The 23,720-nt window shown below is 42.1% G+C and overlaps 1 protein-coding gene across 3 annotated transcripts in view; it reads left to right on the top strand.

Annotated features, from left to right (window-relative positions):
- lsamp (limbic system associated membrane protein) overlaps positions 1-23,720 on the top strand; it is a 484,055-nt gene that overhangs the window by 431,648 nt on the left and 28,687 nt on the right. For all 3 annotated transcript variants that reach the window (XM_085479337.1, XM_085479336.1, XM_085479338.1), the window contains one exon: positions 13,351-13,476. In XM_085479337.1, coding sequence (XP_085335463.1) covers positions 13,351-13,476 — 126 coding nt within the window. The remainder of the gene's footprint in view (positions 1-13,350; positions 13,477-23,720) is intronic.

Genomic DNA, 23,720 nt, shown 5'->3' with positions numbered 1-23,720 from the left:
CTTCATCTCACTAAGCAAAAGCAACAGCACCAGGTGCATGTAACAAAACAAAATTCAGGCATAATTTTCCAGTATGTTTATATCTTCACCAGATAGCAGGGCATCCAGCCTTGTCTCTGCATCCACTTGTCTCTGCAATTTGCTCATACCGAGGCTGCTGGCTTGTGGGTTTGTGACTGGCTATGGGTGCTGACTAGCATTAGCTTTCCCTTTTCCCCATCTTTAAAATGTCCATATTCCAGTTATGAAGGTGATTTAAATGTCTGATTAGTTTGGGGGGGGGGGTTTGTTCTTTTGTTAAATTTTGTGTCTCCAGTCACAGTGAAATGCTAGAAAGGGACCAGACTGTAGTCAAAGGAGCTTGGAAAGAAAAGCGTCTGGACTTCTTTAAGTTGCTTGAAGACGTTTCACCAAGGATAAAGGACACTCTTTCGAGGATGCCAATGTTCACATTTTGGACAGAGAGGACAGATGGTTCGAAAGAGGAGTGAAAGAAGCCATCTATGTCCACTGTGAGCGACCATCTTTGAACAGAGGCGGGGGTTTACGACACCAACTCTCTGCCATCTATAATCCAGGTTTGAGATCCCTTCCCAGACGCCTTAACGCCCACTCACATCCTGGGCCATCTGACCTCAGGAATTCGCATGATAAGGTGGGGCCAGGTTTCACAATGAACTCACCCGAAACTCTGGCTGATTGGGACCCACACCCAGTTTCACACCTTGGCTCAGGCGATTAGAGGATCATCAGGGGGTCCTTTTGTCCCTCTGTGGGGGGTCACTCCCACTAGGTTTATATCTGGGACTCTCCACCATTTGACCTTAGAACTGAAGAAGCTTCTCGGATGAGAGGTGAAACGTCTTCAAGCAACTTAAAGAAGTCCAGACGCTTTTCTTTCCAAGCTCCTTAGATTACGATGACCTGGATGACTGAGAACGTTCACAGACATACGGACCAGACTGTAAATGGGCACACGCAAGGCTGACCAGGCACTCAGCAAATAAGTCAGTTCTGTGCCTTAAACTCTATTTAATACGATCAAACCACTGGGCAGCATGGTGTTTCGGTGGTTAAAACTGTAGTCTCATAGTCTAAGGAGCTTGGAAAGAAAAGCGTCTGGACTTCTTTAAGTTGCTTGAAGACATTTCACCTCTCATCCGAGAAGCTTCTTCAGTTTTAGGGTCACATGGTGGAGAGTCCCAGATTTAAACCCAGTGGGAGTTTCCCCCCAAAGAGGGACAAAAGGACCCCCTGATGACCCTCTACCTAATCACATGTTTAAATCTGGGACTCTCCACCATGTGACCCTAAAACTGAAGAAGCTTCTCGGATGAGAGGTGAAACGTCTTCAAGCAACTTAAAGAAGTCCAGACGCTTTTCTTTTCAAGCTCCTTAGATTACGATGACCTGGATGACTGAGAATCTTCACAGACATGTAGTCTCATAGCAAGAGTCCTGGCTTCAAACCTGGGTAGGGCCCTTCTGTGTGGAGTTTGAATGTTCTTACAAGTGCATGCACAGGTTTCCTCTGAAAGTTCTGATTTCTGCCCAGGAAGTCTCACAGAAAAGATGTTGTATCTCAAGTGTTTCATTTTGTGTTTATATTAAAATAACAAAGTTGTTTGTTTTTTTTAAAGTGAGGTAAATTAACACTCAAGTTGTTTGTTGTTCGGACAGAGACACAGCTTCTCTAATAACTTTGTTGGACAGACTCTCTTATTTTACAATAATCTCACCAAACTTGAAGCTATTACTGTAAAATATAATCTTATTTGCTATAATCAGGGTGTTCTAACAGGTATGCACAAAGTTAGCGTCACATGCAAAACCTATAAAATAACATTACCACCCCTATAAGGTCTCTTTATCATTAACCTGGGGCCATTCTGTTACTGCTTCTGTCACTGGCACTACTCACAGTGACAGGCAGAGGTGGACACTTTCATCAGGACTCACCACCACAGTAATAATATCACCACTAAAAATCAGAGCACACAAATTCATGTTATGAATACTTATCACATTATCATCTTGGTTTGATTATTCTGTAATGTAATAGATGTCTGTATCTAGAGACAGTGCTAATGGAAAGTGAGTTGTTATCATACAGAGACAGGCATTTTATTGCTTTCAATGCCCAGCCCACCAAGCGTCTCTGTGGTGAATACTCAGTCACAAGGACTAAGGAACTGCCTGTGGTTTCTCTTTCCTTGTGCGTGCCCACACACTTAAAGAAGCAAAGCTAAACCATAAACACATTCCTCCTTAATTACTCTTCTCTGCCTCGTTCTGCTGTCTCTCACTCTGTCTTTTGCACTCTTGTCTTTCGTTCTCTCTTTGAAGTTTGAAATTTGAGTTGAAAGCAAGGTCAGCATATTTATACTGTTTACATCACAGATTTATTTATTTATTTATTTCCAAACAAAACAGGAGATCATTAGCCAAAAAAAGACATATATTATTATTATTATAAAACTCCTTTAAACTGTAGCTTGCTGTATTTTTATCTATGAATACTAACAAACTTTATTTTTGGAAGTGGAAGAGAGAAATGAAGTTAAAAGTAGGTCCACTTGAGAATACAGTTCCCGACGTGTAGAGAAATGATTGTTCACGTGAAATTGTACACGGTTAAAATATTAAATATATTTTTCCATGACTCACACAAACCCTGCCATCGTGCAAACGTCAGCAGAGATGCTGTGCATCATTGTGGAATTCATCCTTCCTGTAGTTGCAGATGCAAAGTGGAGTTTCAAAAAGCTGCCCTTTCCAACATTGCTCCTTGAAGGTTGACCTATGACTAAGATTACAATTCACAGCTTCCTTCCCCTCCACTCCTGACATCTGTACACCAGGCACTATATAGCCACCGGAGCTGAAATGTAATGCACACTTCTTTTCTTTCACTATTGTATTGCTTTGTACAAGTCCTCTCCTCTTCCCCCCAGTCTGGCCTTCCCTCCCATTTATAGAGGCGACAGGGTTATCAGAGTATGAGCAGTTGTTTTTTCCCCAATCCATTTTTATCTATGCTTCAGAGGATTAATTCTCCAGTCACACTTTCTACTCAGCCAATCAACTTTCCCACCCGCTGCTGGTTGTTTTTGAGGTTGGGGAGAAAAAAAAAGTCAATTGGGTTTTTTGTCACCTCGATCGAATGTTTCCGCCCCGCCATCCCCCTGTTCCATCTCAGCATATCTGATGAACCCATCTTCATTTTGGCTTGGTCATTTGACTACAGCGATAACTCTGTATGACTTCATTTAAAAGGCCGTTTGGAACGACTCTGTCTTGTCATTTCGTATTAGAGAAAGCGTTTGCTTGGGGTCGCTGTGCACCCATGTGTGTGCATGTGTGTGAGAGTCAGTGTGAGTGTTTTGTGAGATAGCTAAAGAAAGAAAGCAAGATGCCAGTTCAGTGATGCTTTTGCCAGCTATTACTGATGCTGTACGGAGACAAAATTTCTATAATAACTTTGCTGGAGAAACAATCTGAAAGATACAACCAGTGAAAAATTGCTTCTTAGAAAAACACGGTCGATATGGAGGAACATGGCAGCTTTATTTCAGGTTAGCACTGCAAGTCCTATCAGATTTAAATAGCAGATGAATTCCCACTCAGTTGCTACAAATGTGTTTGCCACTTATGTGTTTGTTAGTTATACAATCAGCAGCACAATAGGCTTTCATATACAGCGGGAAGAATAAGATTTGAACAAGTCATTAATTGTCTGAGTAAATGTATTTCTAATGGTGCTATTGACATGAAATTCTCATCAGATGTTGGTAACAACCCATCCAGTCCACATGTGTCCATAAATTATGTGTACAATCAGAAATGACACAGGGGAAAAATATCTAACACATAAAGAGAGACAACAGTTAGAAAGCATTCCTGCCACTTACTTTCAGGCCCTACTGACTATATAAAGATAGCACTGCTGGGGCAATAACCTGGAAGTGGAAAGAACATCATTTCACCATAAAGTGGCCACGACCAGGTGCTCCCCACAAGAAGTGAAAAGAATTATGAGAAGCGTTGTCCAAGAGCTAAGTAGCACTTGTAGAAAGCAACAGAAAAACCTGGAATCACCGGGTACAATTATTTCAAAGAAAACAATAAGTAAGCCACCATGGTCACGGTCTCCACGCAAGACTATGTTGGTGAAGACAAAGCTTGCTGAGGGGCGTTTAAAGTTTGCTAAACAACATTTAGACAAGCCTGGGAAATACTGTGAGAGTATCATCTGGTCAGATGAGACCAAAATTAAACTCTTTGAATGCCATAAGACACTCCATGTTTAGAGTTGTAAAGGTACTGCAACCCTAATAACACCACACCAGCAGTGAAGTTTAGGTGTGGAACATGATTGTGTGGGGCTGTTTTCAGCATACAGCACCGGCACGCTTCATACAATTGAAGAACAGATGAATGGTTAAAATGTACCGAGATGAAAAAAAATCTGTTGCCGTCTACCAGGATGATGAAGATGAAACGAGGGTGGACGTTTCAGCAGGACAATGATCCAAACACACAGCCAAGGAAACTCTCAACTGGTTTCAGAGGAAGAAAGTAAAGCTGCTAAAATTTTTCCAGTCAATCACCTGAAAAGAACTAAAGGCTTTTGTGCAAATTATTAAATAAATTTCAGTTAGTGTGTTCAATACGTTTTCCCTGTGTCATTGGATGGGTTGTTACTGACATCTGGTAAGAATTTAATGTCAACTGCACCTTTAGAAATATATTTATTTAGAAAATTGGTGACAATTCAATACTTATTTTACTCGCTGTAGGCATCAGAACTCAATGGTGCGATATCTAAAGCAAACCTCACTGCAAAAAGAAAACTAAGTACACCTGCTGGTGTGGATAACACCAACAACCAGAGCACAGTTGGAGCACAGTCTTTATTGTCGGGCCAATGAGTAACTTTAATGGAGCAGTAAGGGTTTAAGTGCTGTGTTTATGGACAAATTGACAGCAGTTGTTGAAAGCTGGAAGTGTGTTAAATTTCCAAAACAGCTTTTTACAACTGATTCTGGGGCCTTTGACACTTTCAGGCAGATAAACAATACATTTTAATGGTTTACTTTGATTTTTATGCATAAATGACAAGCCCACATTACTCTCATGCACATAACAACATTTGTTTTGAGTAATGATGCTGTTCTAATATTTTGACAACTTTACACCTCCTAAATTCATACTTCGCCGGAGTGATAATTCATCCGTTATCAATGTTTGAACCTTTTATTGTTTTATGTAAAGCACTTTGGTATGCCCAAGGCTTTTAAATGTGCTCTATAAATAAAGATTGTTGTTGTTGTTGTTCACGTCTCTGTGATGATGAAGACAGAGTTGTTGTTTTTTTAATCAGAGTTCGCTGTGGGGTGAGATAGAGACATGTGTGAGCATTAATGCAAGTCAGTCAAAATGGCTTCAAATTTAATTCACACATCTCTGGTTTTGATAACATCTGTTCAACACCATCCACCATCTCCAAGGCAAGCTTTCCCAGATGAATGTGCTTGATCCCATCTGCTGGTGGATCACTGACTTCCTGACGGACAGGAAGCAGCATGTGAGGCTGGGAAAGAATGTCTCGGACTCCCGGACCATCAGCACCGGCTCCCCTCAGGGCTGTGTTCTTTCTCCCCTGCTCTTCTCCCTGTACACCAACTGCTGCACCTCCACCCACCAGTCTGTCAAGCTAATCAAGTTTGCAGATGACACCACCGTTATTGGACTCATCTCGGACGGGGATGAGTCTGCCTACAGGAGGGAGGTTGAACGTCTGGTGTCCTGGTGCAGCCACAACAACCTGGTGCTGAATGCCCAGAAGACAGTGGAGATTATTGTGGACTTCAGGAAGCACACAGCCCCCCCCGCCCCACCCCCCCATCATCCTGACTGACACCCTCATCACCTCTGTGGACTCATTCCGCTTCCTGGGTACCACCTAGGGCTGGGCGATATGACCCAAAAGTCATATCTCGATATTTTTTAGCTGGATGGCGATATAAGATATATATCTCGATTTTTTTTTTTTTAAAGCCATAAGTTAAGAACAAAAAGAGAGTTCTTAGTCACACTGTGTCCCAGATGTCACACGGGCACTTTTATTTACATACAGCGTAGATGTACATGAAAAAGTTACTCAAAAATAAATTATCAGCATTTATTAAATAATCATGGTCCATAAATAAAAGAAAACAATGTTGTTTTTGTGCATAACAAAAAGCTCACAATTGTGCAGTCAAAATGTAAACTAATAGACGCTGAGCATAATAACAAAGAGAGATTTCACAGCTGCACCACGTCTCTGAACAGGTGCCATTTGTGGTCCTTATAAACACACAGTACGTATCACTCCGCGAGGCTCCTCCTCGGTAGCCGTAATCCTCCGACAATCCATCAAGCGGTGCAGCTCCGTAGCTTAGCAAAGTCATATTAAAACATTTTTTGACAGATTGCTGAGCGCTGTGTACCACATAAAATCGGTTCGCGGTCAGTAAGCACAACCAGAATTCATACATAAGGCGCACTGTCGATTTTTGAGAAAATGAAAGGATTTTAGGCCGTGCAGCCCTTCCGGGCTGCATGTCGTTAGCGCGGTTAGCTCGCTAGCGCGGTTAGCTCGCTAACACGTTGACGCCGTCCAGCCCCACGCACGGTAACTCACTAACGGAGATTTTCCGCTTTCATCTTGTCATTGCCTGCAGGTGAAGCTATGGGGGAGGCGGAGTTGTGTTCAGTGAAGGAGAGGCGAGGCGAGGCCGAGTAACGTTGTGTAGAGACAAAAGTGGACGAAAGAGAGGCAAACCTGCGGCTCCACAAGTATAATTATAACGTAACATAGACTATATCGATATAAACGATATTGTCACATCTTATATCTCGTATGAAAATATATCGATATTTTTAAAAAACTCGATATATCGCCCAGCCCTAGTACCACCATCACCCAGGACCTGAAGTGGGAGCCCACCATCACCTCCGTCATTAAGAAAACCCAGCAGAGGATGTACTTCCTGAGGCAGCTGAAGAAATTCAACCTGCCAACACGGACGATGATGCAATTCTACACTGCAATCATCGAGTCCATCCTCACCTCCTCCATCACCGTGTGGTATGCTGGAGCCAATATCAGGGACAAACAGAGACTGCAGCGTGTTGTGTGCTCTGCTGAGAAGGTGATTGGCTGCAGACTCCCATCTCTGCAGCACCTGTACACCTCCAGGACACTGGGGCGTGCAGCTCGGATCTCAGCTGACCCTTCTCACCCTGGACACTAGTGATGGGATTTCCGGCTCTTTGTAGAGATCCGGCTCTTTCGGTTCGGCTCACTAAAAAGAGCCGGCTCTTTCGGCTCCGAACCGGCTCTTCAGGTTGTTTTGTTGCTTTAATTAATTTATTATTAACAATAATATAAAATTATGCACAAAAGGAATTACTAACATAAAAACAAGTGGTTTTATTTATATATGTTTATATATAAATATATGCGGTGGCCCCTAGAGACAAAACACGTACAAACTCCAAAACACATTTCTAGCATGAACTGAACTTCCAAAGCCGAGCTACTAGATCACTTAAATTACACAATTGAAAGCATGTGTGTATTGTTTGTGTATTTATACACAGGCACTCATATATATATTCAAATAATTTTAAAAAAAGTTCATTTACCTGTTATTACCACACACCAAATCCGGTCGTTGGTACTTGCTGGCTTGTGTAGCCACAAGATAACAAAGGCTCAACACTGCGCCCAGCATCCTGGAGCACTTCTGTTGTCTTTTGTACGTGTATTGAGTTTTTATGTGCTTCTGAGTTTTTACGTGCTTCGGAGTTTGTACGTGTTTTTACGTGTTTTGGAGTTTTTACGTGTTTTGGAGTTTGTACGTGTTTTTACGTGTTTTGGAGTTTGTACATGCTTCAGAGTTCGTACGTGATTTGAAGTTTGTATGTGCTTTGTCTCTAGGGGCCACCGTAAATATACTTTTATTTATTCACTCCACATAAAATGTAATAAATAAATCATATAATACAAAAATCAACTATTCACATTTCAAGTTTTAACTATTTAAATTTTCAGCTTTTTCCTTTCACAAATTTAAAGTGAAAAGAACACAAAACACTGCAAACCACAACACAATTAAATATAAATTATAATATGAAAACTAAAAGAACATGCATATTCTCTGTCATACGGACCTGCATGAATAAACTTTCTCAATCCTTTATCATCTGCAACTGAAAATAGTTGTGGATGATTACTATACCTTTCTAATGTTGTTGTCCCTGCCTCTCTTTCTCTCTCTCTGGCTCTGTTCCTGTGCTACTGAGTGTAACTACCGCCCCTCCCCCCTCTGCCCAGCATAAAGCACAAGGTTCGCGTGCAGAGTGAAGCGGAAAAAAAGTGCGAGAGAGAGGCTGAGAGAAAGAAAAAAAAAAAAAAACCCACGTGACGGCTCGCGATAAGGAGCCGGCTCGCGTCGTTCACGTCAAAGAGCCGGCTCTAAGAGCCATTTCGTTCGCGAACGACCCATCACTACTGGACACAGTCTGTTTGACCTGCTCCCCTCAGGCAGGAGGCTCCGGTCCATTCGCACCAGAACCTCTCGCCATAAGAACAGTTTCTTCCCCTCTGCTGTTGGACACATGAACAATAACCATATGATTGTTCCCACCACTAACACATGACCCTACGCTGTGTTCACTGCAGCATTCCATGTTTGGCACTGTTCACCACCTGCACTCATGTATATATCTATCTATGTCACGGGGTGGAAAGGGACAAGTTATTTAAGTTTTGCATGTTTTGTTGTTTTACCTTTTTAATATTTTAATATGAAGTGTATTTACTTAGTTTTTATATTGCATGTATTGGTCATGTTTTGTGCAGTGGTTATGTTGTTGCATGTTTTCGTTATACTGTCAAATTGTCCTGGAAAGACTCCGCCCCTACCTGATAGTAAACTGATCACACCTGCGAGAGATCCCAGAGAGGCCAATAAGAGGGCCTGGCAGACCATAGAGCAGAGGGGGAGAAAAAGCTTGAGAGAAGGCTTGAAAGGAGGAGAGACATGGCATGGTAACCGGTGTGGGCGACGGCCGCGCAGAGCGGCACAGAGGCCCGGCTATAGGCAGCTGGCCAAGGCGTGCGGCAAGGGAGAACGAGACCAGAGATCGCGGACGACCGCGCACTGGAGGGAGTGATCGGAGCTGAGCGGAGAGGTCTGTGCTGGTGTTGACGGGAGGTAGCTCCTCGCCGAGAGAGGCCCACGGCAGGGGATAGAGAGGCAGCGGGATGGCGCCTTATGTCCCCGGGACGGCGAGTCTATGGCTACGCGTGTGAAGCACAACACAGTGGTGGGCGGAGTTAGGAGCTCTGCCCATCTGGGGTAGGTCCCGATTCATCCCGTCTAAGACGAACCTCCAGTGGAATTTAAGAATGGTGACTGCCGCTGGCCCCCTCTCCTTTTTCTAGTTGGCATCAGAATGAAGAGGCCGACAGGACGGCGACAATCCTGTTGGTTTCTGCACCGTTTGGACTTTTATATCGTGGCGGATGCCACTGGACTGTTGATGTTGTGTTTTATTGCTTTTTATTGTGTTACCCCTTGGCCAAGGTTGGTTTAATTCATTTTGCATTTTTAACTATTTAAATATAATAAATTATATTTTAATTATACAGTTTTTTAATCGTGTGCTTTCCCTTGGCGGCTCCACTGCTCTGCCCGCTTTGAGGAAGGTTTCCTTCCTTTTTAAAAACACAAACACCTGTGGAAATAAGAGAAAGATAAAAATCAGCCTTTCCGCTCCGTTACATAATTGGCGTTGTCGACAGGATACGGAGCCAGAGCAGTTGGGTTAGTCAGGGGAAATGCAAGATATAATGTTATGTGTATATTAGTGCCTCAATAATGTGTGTTTTAGGTCGTATGTCCCCTGAGCAAATGAGTATGGACAGTGTGCACAAGTATAAGTGTTGGCCACACCAAGAATGAATGAAGAACGTCCAACCGAGGTTGTCATGGGAGGCCAGCTGCAGGCTTGCGGGAGGTGGGGCAGCAGTGCTTGGGATTAAGCACGAGATCCAGGTTAGGCCTGGAAGTATCCCCACGGTAGCAGCCGGGTGCAGTGTAGGACCTTATGGCTTCCGGGTAGCTATGCTACGAGGACGTGAGAGTGATTGCTCGTTTGTGGCCTTGGACTGAATGGTGCACTTTTTTTTATATTTTTGCTTGGGGGTAGAAGACAGAACCGGACTCAAGAAAGCTTCATGACTGGAAGCTGGGTTTTTAGCAGGGACTGCTAATCTTTCAGTGTGGGGGGATGTCACGGGGTGGAAAGGGACAAGTTATTTAAGTTTTGCATGTTTTGTTGTTTTACCTTTTTAATATTTTAATGTGAAGTGTATTTACTTAGTTTTTATATTGCATGTATTGGTCATGTTTTGTGCAGTGGTTATGTTGTTGCATGTTTTCGTTATACTGTCAAATTGTCCTGGAAAGACTCCGCCCCTACCTGATAGTAAACTGATCACACCTGCGAGAGATCCCAGAGAGGCCAATAAGAGGGCCTGGCAGACCATAGAGCAGAGGGGGAGAAAAAGCTTGAGAGAAGGCTTGAAAGGAGGAGAGACATGGCATGGTAACCGGTGTGGGCGACGGCCGCGCAGAGCGGCACAGAGGCCCGGCTATAGGCAGCTGGCCAAGGCGTGCGGCAAGGGAGAACGAGACCAGAGATCGCGGACGACCGCGCACTGGAGGGAGTGATCGGAGCTGAGCGGAGAGGTCTGTGCTGGTGTTGACGGGAGGTAGCTCCTCGCCGAGAGAGGCCCACGGCAGGGGATAGAGAGGCAGCGGGATGGCGCCTTATGTCCCCGGGACGGCGAGTCTATGGCTACGCGTGTGAAGCACAACACAGTGGTGGGCGGAGTTAGGAGCTCTGCCCATCTGGGGTAGGTCCCGATTCATCCCGTCTAAGACGAACCTCCAGTGGAATTTAAGAATGGTGACTGCCGCTGGCCCCCTCTCCTTTTTCTAGTTGGCATCAGAATGAAGAGGCCGACAGGACGGCGACAATCCTGTTGGTTTCTGCACCGTTTGGACTTTTATATCGTGGCGGATGCCACTGGACTGTTGATGTTGTGTTTTATTGCTTTTTATTGTGTTACCCCTTGGCCAAGGTTGGTTTAATTCATTTTGCATTTTTAACTATTTAAATATAATAAATTATATTTTAATTATACAGTTTTTTAATCGTGTGCTTTCCCTTGGCGGCTCCACTGCTCTGCCCGCTTTGAGGAAGGTTTCCTTCCTTTTTAAAAACACAAATCACCTGTGGAAAGAAGATAAGAGAAAGATAAAAATCAGCCTTTCCGCTCTGTTACATCTACTTAGCACTTTTAATTCTTATTCTTATTTTTATTTTCATGTCTATTTAAGCGTTATATGACAGTATGTTTGCACTAAGTACCGCAGCAATTTCCTAATGTTGTAAACCTGCTCAACATTTGGCAATAAAACCCTTTCTGATTCTGATTCTGATTTAGTTGTTTTAAATTAACAGTGGCTCCATTTAGAATAAGCAACAAACACAGTTAGGAATTACTGAAAAATAAGCAAAGTCATTTGGATTTTCTCAATGCTTTGTCAGATAAAGCTCATTTTCACATACACTACACTTTTTTTCAGAATAACTGAAAAACTAACGTTTTGTGCATTCAAGTCCTTCCTAGGTGCCAGGAGGAAATGACATTGTTTCAGAAGGAGCTGTAAAAATCCCACTTCTATTAGATGATTGGCATCAGTTGTTTCATTCATGCCTCACAATCACCGTGCACGGCTTATTGTCTGCTGGAACTTTCACACTAACACAGGCGACTGTCAGAGTTCGCTTCACCCTGCCAGCCTCCTTCCTGGTGGCTATATTATCAGGAGTGTTTGTAAAATGGGAACCAACTGTTCTTGTGTTGGATTCAGAGAGTTCCTTCAAAACTGAACTATTTGACAGATATGGGGGTTCAGTTATTAACAAAAACATAGTGGATGAGAGGATAGCTAGATAGAAAAGACCATTCTTCCTCCTCCTCCTTCTCCTTCTTCTTCTTCTTCGTCTTCTTCTTCTTCTTCTTTTTTTTCTTTTCTTAGGTAATAATGATACCCTGGTCAGTTAGGTAGAAGGATTGCCAGTAACAACATGCAGCAAGCGCTTATAAGTAAAGTAAACACCTACTGATTCCTGCTGACTGTAATAGAGATCTGTGAGTCTGTGCATGTGCCTCATTTAATATAGCCGGGTTTACAGTTTGTTGAGCCCAAAGGAATATAAATCTGACACACATACGTATGAACACAGACCCTGAAATTAGAATAATAAATCCATTTATTGTACTCATAGTAACTTAAAGTTTTTGAGAAAAATAAACAGTCAGTATTGCTGTTTCTCCTGCATAATGCATGTTCCAGCATTCATCTTATTCCAAAGTCATTGATCATTTATGTATTTTTTGGCCTCTCATCTGCATATACAATACTTTATCCTTTAAAAAAAAGAAAACAACACTGATGCGTTCCCTCTACATCTTTCATGATTGATTGCACCTTAGCTGCTGACTCACTTTAACGCTGACTGTAAAGTCTTAATTCTTTTATGGGATTTTTGTGGCGCTTGTTTGTTTTCTGTGGGGGGAGGAGGAGGGAGGGCACAGGAAAGGACTCTCCCTCCTCTGTGTGTTTCTGTTTGTTTGTGCGGGTGTGACAGCAGCAGGAGTGATGTGTAAATCGGTGATTGCGAGGCAGGATGATCTGTGACGAGATGAAACGGCGCCGTGTCGCTTTGAACATCAGTGTCAAATTCACACGCACGTATAGCGGGATCCTCATTTCAGCCTTAAATTTGGATTATATATTAAATAAAGCCTACTTCCCTCAAAATAAACTCAAAGTGAATCTGCGGCAGCCGTCTGGTGGGTCCCCATATGACAAGACAGGCAATCTGTTTTTATGGGCTCAGGTCCCGGGGCAGGGGATTAAATTGCTTATTTGGATCCTGGGTTAAGAAAGTTTACCATAAGTACCTCTGAGGGTTATAGTAACAGGGGCAGAAAAAAGTTCTCTAAAGCTTTTTTAACACCTACTTTTAACTGAGAAGATCCAGGTTAGCTTGTGTCTCCATCTAAGAGTTTTTATGCATGTATGGTTAAGAACAAAAAGCAACTTTGTGTGTTTGGTGAGAATATGCATGGGTTTGATGACAATTAACATCCTCTGTCGTTCATGCTCATATTTAATAGCATTATTAATCTTGTTGTCATTTCTCTTGTGTCTTCAGTTCCAGCCAGTATCTACCAAGTGTCAAATGACATTACGGTGAATGAGGGCAGTAACGTTACACTCAGTTGTTTGGCCAATGGCAGACCAGATCCTGCAATCACTTGGCGACTGCTCAACCCATCAGGTAAGAACTGTCAATCAGTACTCATTATCACATTTGAATAAAAGGTTTTTGTTTTCTTAAGCAAACCATGAATAAACATCTTTTTTCTTTTTGGGTGCAGAAGATTAATGTCTGTCAACTTTACTAAAGCTTAAATTTGGTGGCATGACTCTGTTCTGAGACCCAGAGAGAGCAGAGGCGAGAATCCCATCACTGAAAATGGATATGGCTACAGATAGATAGTTGAAAGATGAATCTCGGGTCAGGCTAAAGCATTTCAAATACTATATTATATATGAGATATGAGCCAGTTGATGGAAGGGTAGGTGGAGAAGTGTATCAGCTAAGATACCAGCTAAGACTGAGATCAGCTGATCTGCGTCGCTTGTGGCTGAAACTGATTTTGCAGCCAATTAACTAACAATGTTGGATTTTTCTGGATCAATTTGTATGTTATGATTTGTTTCATAGCACACATTGGATTGGCAAATACTCATAACAATAGGAAAGTCCAGAGTTGAGCTATTTGGCCACAATGGCAATAGGTATATATATGGAGTGGTAAAAGTGAGGAACAATGAACCAGCTGTCATGCATGGTGGTGGCAGCATCATGCTGTGGGGCTGTTTTGCTGTGAGTGGTACTGGTTACAGTACATTGCACAACATGTTTGGAATAATGACTACATTCAAGTTCTTCAACTTTACTTTAAATCAACCGCATGATGTTAGAAATAAGTTTTCCAATAGGACAGTGATCACAAACACAAATCAAAACTGCTTTTTGGAATGGATAAAGTAGGCTAACATTAAGGTAGGCTGCGTTAGAACATGTTAACATTAATGCAGTCTCGAGAACCTTTCCTAGCCACTTTAACCCTCACTCATACCTTGCTTCAGGTGCCCTCAGTAGGTCACATGATAAAGTGGGGCAAGGTCTTATAATTTTTTTACCCTTAGCCCCCGGTTATGGTAATGACCCACACTTTCTTCATGCCTTGGCTGATGTGATGATGACCAGTAATGTATCCTCACCTGCCAAGGGTTAAAATCCGACCACTAGCTGTTAATACATACCAGCTAGTTTCCACCTTTTGTTTTTAGAGCTGAAGAAGCCTCATGGAGAAGAGGTGAAATGTATTCACAAACTAAAAGAAGTCCAATTGCCTTCTTTTTTCAAGCTTTTAACCCGCACATTGGGCTACCAGACTGTTTTCCCAAAGCCCCAACCATTTCAAATAAACTACCAATTCTGCCAAGAAGAGTGGTCAAATATCCAGCCAGGATTATTCAAGATGCTTATATACCTTAATAAATGCATGTAAATTTAACTTTCAGAGAATCCCTATATTAGCTTTTTGCATATAGTTGTCAAGCTGGTGTTTATGAATGCCATTAAAGTGTACAGGGGAGCTGGGTTGTGTTGCATCGCTCCATACATGTGCATCCCTCAGATATTGGCGACATTGTTGCTTTGGGATTTAATCCAATTTCAGAGAAAAGATAAATGTCTCGAACTGCTGATAAGCTTGTAGTTTGATGGATGAAGATGCTCGAGTTGACAACTTCGTGGTTTGATCGCAGCCTTGCTCTGATTTAAAGTCTTTCTATTTATGTGTCTTTATCAATTACTGCATCGGTTTGTCAGCACAATCAAATACATCCATTTCCTGCACCTGGAAGCAGAACAAATCAGAAGTTTCCTTTTCTTTTTTTTTCTCTGTTTGCATTAAAGAAGAGTGATTTTTTTTTACCCACCACCTAATTCTGCAAGTCGTATGGATTCGACTGGCTGCTTTAATGAAAACTGAAAGCACCCTCCTATTTTCTGTCTGCAAAGCTGAAGGGGATCCCACAGAGTTCAGAGTTACTGCAGGTAAAGTTCCTTTGTAAGTGTGAACAGCTTTTGTTTCAAGGAAATTGATGGAAATGTGGAAGAGGAAGGAAAAAGCAATGTTCAATCGTAGATCTCTCACTCTGCAATATACCTGATCTTCATAAGTACGCCTCTGCAAGTTGTGTATAGTTCAGTAAGGAAGGTTCACTTTTTATTATCTAATTTCTCTGTGATTTACTGAGGATACAGGATGTAGGCACCTTCGATAAGTCTTTGTTATTCACTGGAACACTGTGATAGAAGGAAAATCCTGTTGGTGTCCCGGCTGTATTACTAGTCTACACATGCACCTGTGGTTCCACACCATTTTAAACATAGGCAATTTTGATGTTATTGTTGTTTCGGTGTGCTGCCTCTTTCTTTCCAGAATTCATAAGTCTGACCCAGTTCAAGAGAATATGAGGCACTGCTGGGCAAGATAATGATGGCAGCCTGTAGTGTGACTGCTTTACGCCTTTGCCTGCTAAGGTGACAACGCCGCTTCCCACACCTAGCGATGCTCTCAATTATTTTCTAAGGCCACAGATGTTCATGAGACCCAAAATTCCAGTCCAAGTACAGGCCCAAATCTCTTACTCTGAGCCTTCACTCAGTGTTAAATATCCAGTGTAAAGAGTAAGTTTAAGTCCATAACAGTATGGCCACATTTACCGTAATGAGCATTTCTATTTAACATACTTTAAAACAACATCGTTAATCTTCACTGTAAACCACAGCAGAACATCTGTGTCAATAAGTGGAAAAACAAGACGTGTTCAATCTGAGATATATGCATGTTCAACGACAAGGTTACTACAAGCTTTTACTGCTCATTACACTTAACTGACTCTGATGATTTGTTAGGTATCGTGGTCATTCACGCCATACGTTCACCCTAACACAAATCAGTGTTATAAAGGAACAGGGGAGGAATATTCATAATGTTTTATTACTTGTCAAGTAAACTCTTAAAACGTTAAAGATAACTTTTACATTTCGTGACTCTTCTGCAACCTCGAGTGTGACTCACGGATTCTACTGCCAAAGTCTGGCTGAAGCTCATTATTGCATAACCACATGAATATTCATATTCCCACTGATGACTCTTTGTGTGTATGTTGCTGTGCATAAATGTGTGAAAATTTCCTTAGACACGTTCCTTAGGCTTCTGTCTTTTTAAGGCCCTTCTTTGATCGTGATCGTGCGCATTCATGTATTTCCAAAGTCTGATCACCGTCCAAACCCTAAACTTTCAAATTCGATGTATTTGGAAGAACTGCCAGGAACCCAAACTAAACATGACAGAATAAAGGAAAGATCGATGACAGACATAAATGTACATTTGACAGACTTTCTTGTCTTACCAAGTCAAAAGCCTCTCCAGAACTAAGTAACTAAGTATTTAAATTATTTACATTGATGAAACAGTCCACACTTTGTATGGCTTGGAAACACGTACAGAAAATTCCTGTACCGTGGGCTGTAATATACCAACCACCAATCGAATTAATCCATGAAGTTAGTATTTTTAAAAGCTTCCAAACAAAAAGAAATAATAATAATTGAAGTGACTGTTAACCTGCTTGTAACCTAACAATGACAATTAATACAGACAGCACAACGTTCTACTTTAAATCAAACTGACCAAACCATAAAAACCAACAAGCCAAACAGAGAGTAACAACCCAAGAAGTCAATAAAAAGCAGACAGTGAGCCAGCTCTGGAATACAGCATTGTAAAGTTTTGTCTGTAAAACTTCTTTTCTCGAGGGCTCACAGATAAAGCCTGAAGCAATTTCATAGAAACAAATAAGTCGAGTGACAAATGATGCCTCGAATGCCTTAGCTGAGCATTTTCAACCAACTGTCCGGGTTGATATCCCAACCTAGGATTTGTTTATAGGATAGTTAATAGCAGGGTTTCTCAGGCTGTCCACACTGATTATGGCTGTCATCTGTTTCCACGGAGACATCCAGTCTGAAAGTCAGCATTTCACAGTCTTTTGTCTGTTATTGTTGCTTCTTTCACTGGTTTTCATGAAGCTAATTTGATCAGAACTGAGACATTTCATGCACGGTGGATCATTTTTTCCTTTCTGTTTATCTCTCAATTCACCTTGCATGCAATTTTTGTTGCACATCATTCTGAGGTCATATAATGTTGTGCTTGGGCAAGTCTGGCAAAGACTTTCAGACCTGCTTTGTTAAGAGTAAAGAGGACCATGCTGCAACTCGGTAAGATTTTTAGCATGATTTGAGATGATAGTGATACTACATTATGAGTATAAATGTGGAATAGAGGCATCTCATTTAAAAAAATGACAATTGATGAAATCAGCATGGCAGCGTGGTGGTTAGCACTGTTGCATCAGGTCCTGTGTTCATATCCACTGACTTGGGGGTAATCTTTCTGTGTGGTGTTTGGAAGGAAGCCAGTGTGCCTGGAGAGAACGCATGCGAGCAGAGAACATGCAAAGACGACTGCCAGTTTTAAATTAGTTGTAGGTGTGAGTGGTTGTGTGTCTCCTTGTGTTAGTCCTGGCAACCTGTAAATGGTCTACCTTGCTTTTTCCCCCCACGGCAGTGTATCCAAGCTGCTGCTGATAGGCTGCCTCAGCCGGACAAGTTAAAGAAGATGGATGCACAAAAACAGCTGAAACTAAAAGCCAGTTTTAACAGTATTTAAGTACGTTATATCTTCCTTAACGAGTGGGCCAGTCTGAATGAAACACTGCACAAATGTCATCCTACATACAGCAATTATTAACATCCATATGTTCTTTTTTTAAGATTTCTTATTCATTAAAATAATTTTTATTTTTTTATTTTGTTCATGTCATCATCCTCCTGCAAATGCGATGTTATGTTCTCTGTTTGTGTTTGTTGCCCGTGTTTAACTGTACTTTTATGTGCACACAGACTTCTGTTCCAGTGACCGCTAAATGTAAAATGAAGAATTAGAAATAAAGTCCTTAAATATCACAGACATATAAAGGTAAAGCTAAAAAAAATGTAACGACCATCTTGACTGCATGAACCCATGTGTTAAGAAACTGCGATAACAAAACGTTTCACTTTAACATGGAGAGACTGTCACTTTGTACTTAAACCTTTCCAGTCATTAACCACTGATTAATTTGTCATCAGACATTTGCGATCATTTTTGGAAGGAACTGGTATATGATGTGAAGATGATAATGCTGATAGTGGTCTCAACATAAAGTAGGCTGCTATGAGCTGTTAGAAATGACATATTTTGCCCCATCAGTTGGGCGTTTTGGGCTTTTACTTCAACACTGTTATCTGAGCTTTAAAGTCCTCTGGCACATCTCCTTAACTCTGATAAGAGTCTATCTTTGGTAAATCAATGGCACTAATGGGTTTAGCTGGATTTTCCTTATCACTGCTATTCATCATTTTCTACTTTCACTGCACTTTGTACATTGCATTTGAAAAATGCAGACTGCTGTGGGATCAGTTCATTTCTTTCCTCGTTTCTTATGATTGCCAGACTCCACAGGACAACTTAATTTAACACATGTACATCAGGCGTCTCGTTAAATAAGTCCCTTTGACCACAGCCATGAAAGGGAGACTGAAGACCTGAGAAAGGACAGGGTAGGTTCTCCACTGTGCTCCACAGGTTCAGTGTAACTTTTAGTTTAGCTGCTTGATACAGGGCCATGCTGACTGTACCACACTATCCTGTCATTCTTGTTCTTTTTATCAAAATACTTTCTGTTCAGCCCTTGCGAGGGCTCTGCTATAAATATGGGCTTAATAACTCTTTGCTTGAACTGAATGTGCAGAAGGGAAGGTATATTCATCGCAGTGGAAGGATTGAAAAGAGGGTAAGGAGAAGCAAAACATGAGTGCGTGAGGGAGGCTGAAAGCACGTGTGAGACACAGAGCAGTTGTTCAGTGCCTACAATCTTCCTCTGACATGCATCTGCTGAGATCTGCAGACACAATGGGATAAATCTCTGTAGCTGGCTGGCTCCTAACTTGGGCCCACTACTGGTTTTGTTTTGGGGATTCTTTTTTTTAAATCTCCTCGTAGGCTAGAGTTCCTGGGTGGTGGAGGGCTGGAAGGCATCGAGCACGATGAGGGGAGAAATAGAGCTACTGGTCAAGCAAGGAAACTTTCAGAGCACCAAAACAGAAGTCAGACAAGTATGAAAAATACATGCCCTCTGGCTCACTCTCGCTTTCCATGACACAAGAAGGATCCATGCAGAGCTGTAAAGAAGGAGGAAGTGGTGAAAGTTATGCTATCCTTAGGGAAGGAAGGAAACAAAGAAAAAAATGAAAAAGGGAGCAAGGCAGGATATAGTGAGAGCTCGAAAAGAAGGACAGAATACTGCTTTAATATTTAATAGAGGTGCCATCATTCTTATCATCAGTTATAGCAACTCCAGTTGTTAATTAATGTTCCGTTATGCAATCATGATCCTCTCAGTTCTGTGGTGTAATAGAGTTTACCAGTTACCCAGCACCGTTGGGAGACTAACCACAGTGAACCTCCGGTCCGCACAAGCAAAGACGAGCAGGCTGCAGTGAGAACAGTAAGACAACAATGATTAAAATTCAGGTCATAAAGAAGCATCGATTTATTAACTGTACTGCACATTGGCAGCTGAGTGGAAAAGGGGCCACTAAGAGCCTCCTGTAAGCAAAATATCAACACTTTAAGTCCCTCGATGCCTATTCCCTGTCCATCAGCAGTCGTGTTTACTGTCATTGTGTCCTTCAGCAACACCCTGAACTCTTAAGGCGTTCTGGATAATAGCATCGGCTAACTGTAAATTGGTAAGCTATGAATCTACCCCAACAGTTTCATTGCAACAAAGACATCTGTCCAAATGAATTGATTTGGACCACAGCCCACGTTCCTTGGCTATATGATCCCCTGAATATTGAAGTCATAACCCTTTTATAACAGCGTTTGGCAGGGCAGCCGTTCAGAGATTTGATGCTGAGTGCCCTTGACACCCTTCGTATATCAGCCAGAGCGCTGTCGGCCGTGCTCCAAGACCAGGCTCGGGGAAGTCTCCCCAGGACTGTCACCTTTTCTCGAAAGCTCTCTCTCCCCGTTTCTTCTCTGCGACTCTTTGTCTATCCATCTTGAGCTGTTGTGCCGTCCTCCTCTCCTTCATTTTCACTCTCACTGCCTCCTCCACTTTCCATCATCCTCCAATCTCATCCTTTTGGCAGAAGTGTGACAGTCATTTCAGTTGTCCTTCCTGCTCCTCAATTCACTGTCTGGGGAAAAACGTGGTGTTAGCGAGCACAGCAGAACATGCTCGTGCACAGCCGTCCACATGTATCTCTGCACTCCAGGGGGAGTGGAGCAAGCAAGAGTGCAGATACATAGATGCCTCAGTAGTCTGACTTCCGTGCCGTAGGAGTGGGTGTGCAGATTAGTCGGGAGACACACACACGTATCATTGTGTGCCAAGCTGTCAGTAACAGAGTGTAGCTGACAAGCCAGCTGATTGTAAGAGTGAAGTGTAAGGTGGTGACAGGTTCTTGTCAGAGCAACCTGGGTCAAAGCTTCCACTCCACATCTCCAGCTGTGTTCATGTGTGTGTGTGTGTGTGTGTGTGTGTGTGTGTGTGTGTGCAATCAATGGAACGCCAGCCCCTTAGGAAGCAAGGAGAAGACAGCTGCTCATCTGTCTCGCAGCAGGTCTCAGATCTGCTGACTGTCACTGTTCACTTGTTTGTTTACAGTCAGCGCCATCAGCAGCTGCTCTGAAATCAGTCTGATGCCACATGCTATACAGGACATTATGAGCACAGCTTGCCCTGTGTCTGCCTAGCCTCATTAGGTGTAGACACCGCTGGGTGGGCTGAACACTAGAGCTCAGACTTGTTTAAAGTCACGACTATGTTGAAACTGCACTTTTTGTCGAAGCCATAACCTTTTATCAGGTTTGAATCCCTGCTGAAGAAACAGAAGCAAGAAGAACAAGAAATGAGTTAGGTAATGCAGGTCGAGTACAAACTACTGACAAACATATGGAAAATCTAATTAAACTGAGCAGAGGAACAAAACAAATCCTGCCATGGCAGTAAATGGTTTGATGAGCAGGAAAAAAAGGATGGGATTCTTATACTATGACATATGCAGTAAGCAGCACTCAGTGTCATGGCCACCTGTGGGAGATTTAACCATTTTATGTGATAGCAAAGGCTAAATGATGTTCCCGAAGCTCTTAATAACATCTAAGCATTTACCTTTATAATAGGCGTATCATGATATGATTTATGTTCTTCACAACAGTAGTGCAAGTTTTTCCTTCTGGAAAAAAGAATACGTCTGGATCTAAATTTACATAGAACAGGCACAGCTGTACTGATATTCCACTTGAACATCAGCATGGCTAAAGAAGTTTTTATCTTTCGCGTTTTTCATCTGCGCGTGGGAAGCAAAGCCTTGCTTCAGTAGGACATTGTGTTAATAAGTATTATTGCAAGAATTAAATTGCAATAACTTTGTTGTTGGATTGTTAATGAGGATAAAATCACAGTGCTTTAAAAGTGTTTTCATACCTTTCACGCTTTTTAATGAATGTTCTTGTAATAAGCATCAATTAATGAGTAAAGAGGCACTAATGAGCCCTTATAAGAGCCTTAATAACATATGTTTGGTTAGAAAAACTAGACTAATTATGACTGACAGACAGATAGACAGAATGCTAGCTGGTGATCACTTCATAATATATACCATTACTTCATGTAAATAATTTTGCATAATACTCAAAGACTACAAAAGCCATTCCAGCTTGTACAAATAACATATAACAAAATGCCCCCTAAAAACAAGCTCATGAGGGAACTAACTCTGTAACGACAAATCATATCCTCGCGTAGGTGGTACAGAAATATGTTCAGTGCTACAAAATCGCAGGACCACTACATCATGTTTCATATTGTTAAAGACGGCTGCTATTGGCTATTCCCCCTTAAGCCAGCAGATCGCACTTATTTTCTGTTTCAGTTTTATCTGCGTACACGAAACCACGTGGGCAGAGACACTCTGACCTTGCTCTCCTCGCTCTCCCTGTGTAACACAAAGCCTCTCTTTCCCATGGCAAATGCAAGTCTATTGAATCAATCCAGACAGTAATGAGAAGCCTTCCCACAACAATAGGCTAGATCCGTTTATCAGCTGTGTTTAAGAAAAGCCAGACAACCCAACTCTCTTTCATGGGAATTCAATCACTTAAACCCTATTCTGCTTTATCAACAATTAATCTCCTTCTAAAGCCTCACACTTGAATGGGACAAGACAGCAAACAGCACACAGTGTTATGCGGTGTGATGCCACACTGAGAGCAACCCCAGCACTCCCTCAAACAAACAAGAAGAAGGAAAATGGGACAGAGAGAGGAACAACAACGTTCAGAAAAACAGACGGCAGCGTCGCTTCGCTGTGCATGTCATTTCTTCGGCTCGAGAAGCGGCAAATAAACAGCCGTCTTGTTTTTGGCTCCAACTCCTGTGTTATTTCTGCACTGCCAGCAGCAGTGGTGGCAAACGGCTGTGAACAGAAGTGGAAGTTCTCCTTTTGTCCTCGGACTGCCGATGAGCTATCGCTCATGTACAGTAGGGCTTCTTGCTGCCAAGAACAATAGGACATTAGAATTCAGCTGACAAAGCACAGCACATTAATACAAGAAGTCACTCAAAGACTCAATATATATATCTATATTTATAGAGAGAGAGAGAAAGAGAGAGAGAGACATTGGAGTGTTCGCTTAAAAAAAACATGAATTTTTATGCTGTAGGAAAAGCATAAGATCTTCATTGACATTAAAGGGCATTTGTCATTGGAAGACAATGTCAGACACACAGAAATCATATGCATTGAAACTTTTAAGAAGATCGCAGCATTGTGCCCCATGGAAAGATATTTGCATTTCATCAGGCATTTGTTTTTGGCAACACACTGTCATAAAAAACTCGTTTACTTTCTGAGCCGCTCGTGTTTTCATTATCTCCGCTGCGAGAAATCTGTTGATGAGAATAGTTATTCAGTAATTATGTGCTGACCCATCATTTAAATCACAGCGACTCCCGACAGATAGATAGCTGCCATGTGGCTGTGTTAGATAAAGCCAGGACCAACTGTCCAAACACAATCGCACACACGCTCAAATGCACGCACACACTCTCACACGCAGAGTTAAAGGGGTGATCATGGGTAGGTGCGCATACATGGGCACGGGCGTGCTGTCGCGCTCGTGCAGACAAAAGAAAATAAATGTCGCGGGGTCTTTTATGCTACTTGACTCTGAAGTTTCTCAAATCAGCTGCTTAACATAAATTAGCATTTGCAAAATAAATGTAATGTTTCGCGCCGTGGCGAAGCGGCGCCGATGAATG

Source organism: Copadichromis virginalis, linkage group LG14 (genome assembly GCF_057382275.1).
Source record: "Copadichromis virginalis isolate Kocher_CV1m ecotype Utaka linkage group LG14, C_Virginalis_male_GT1.1, whole genome shotgun sequence".
Classification (NCBI taxonomy): Eukaryota; Metazoa; Chordata; class Actinopteri; order Cichliformes; family Cichlidae; genus Copadichromis; species Copadichromis virginalis.
The sequence above is the reverse complement of the archived record's forward strand: the minus strand, read 5'-3'. Positions and strand labels throughout refer to the sequence as shown.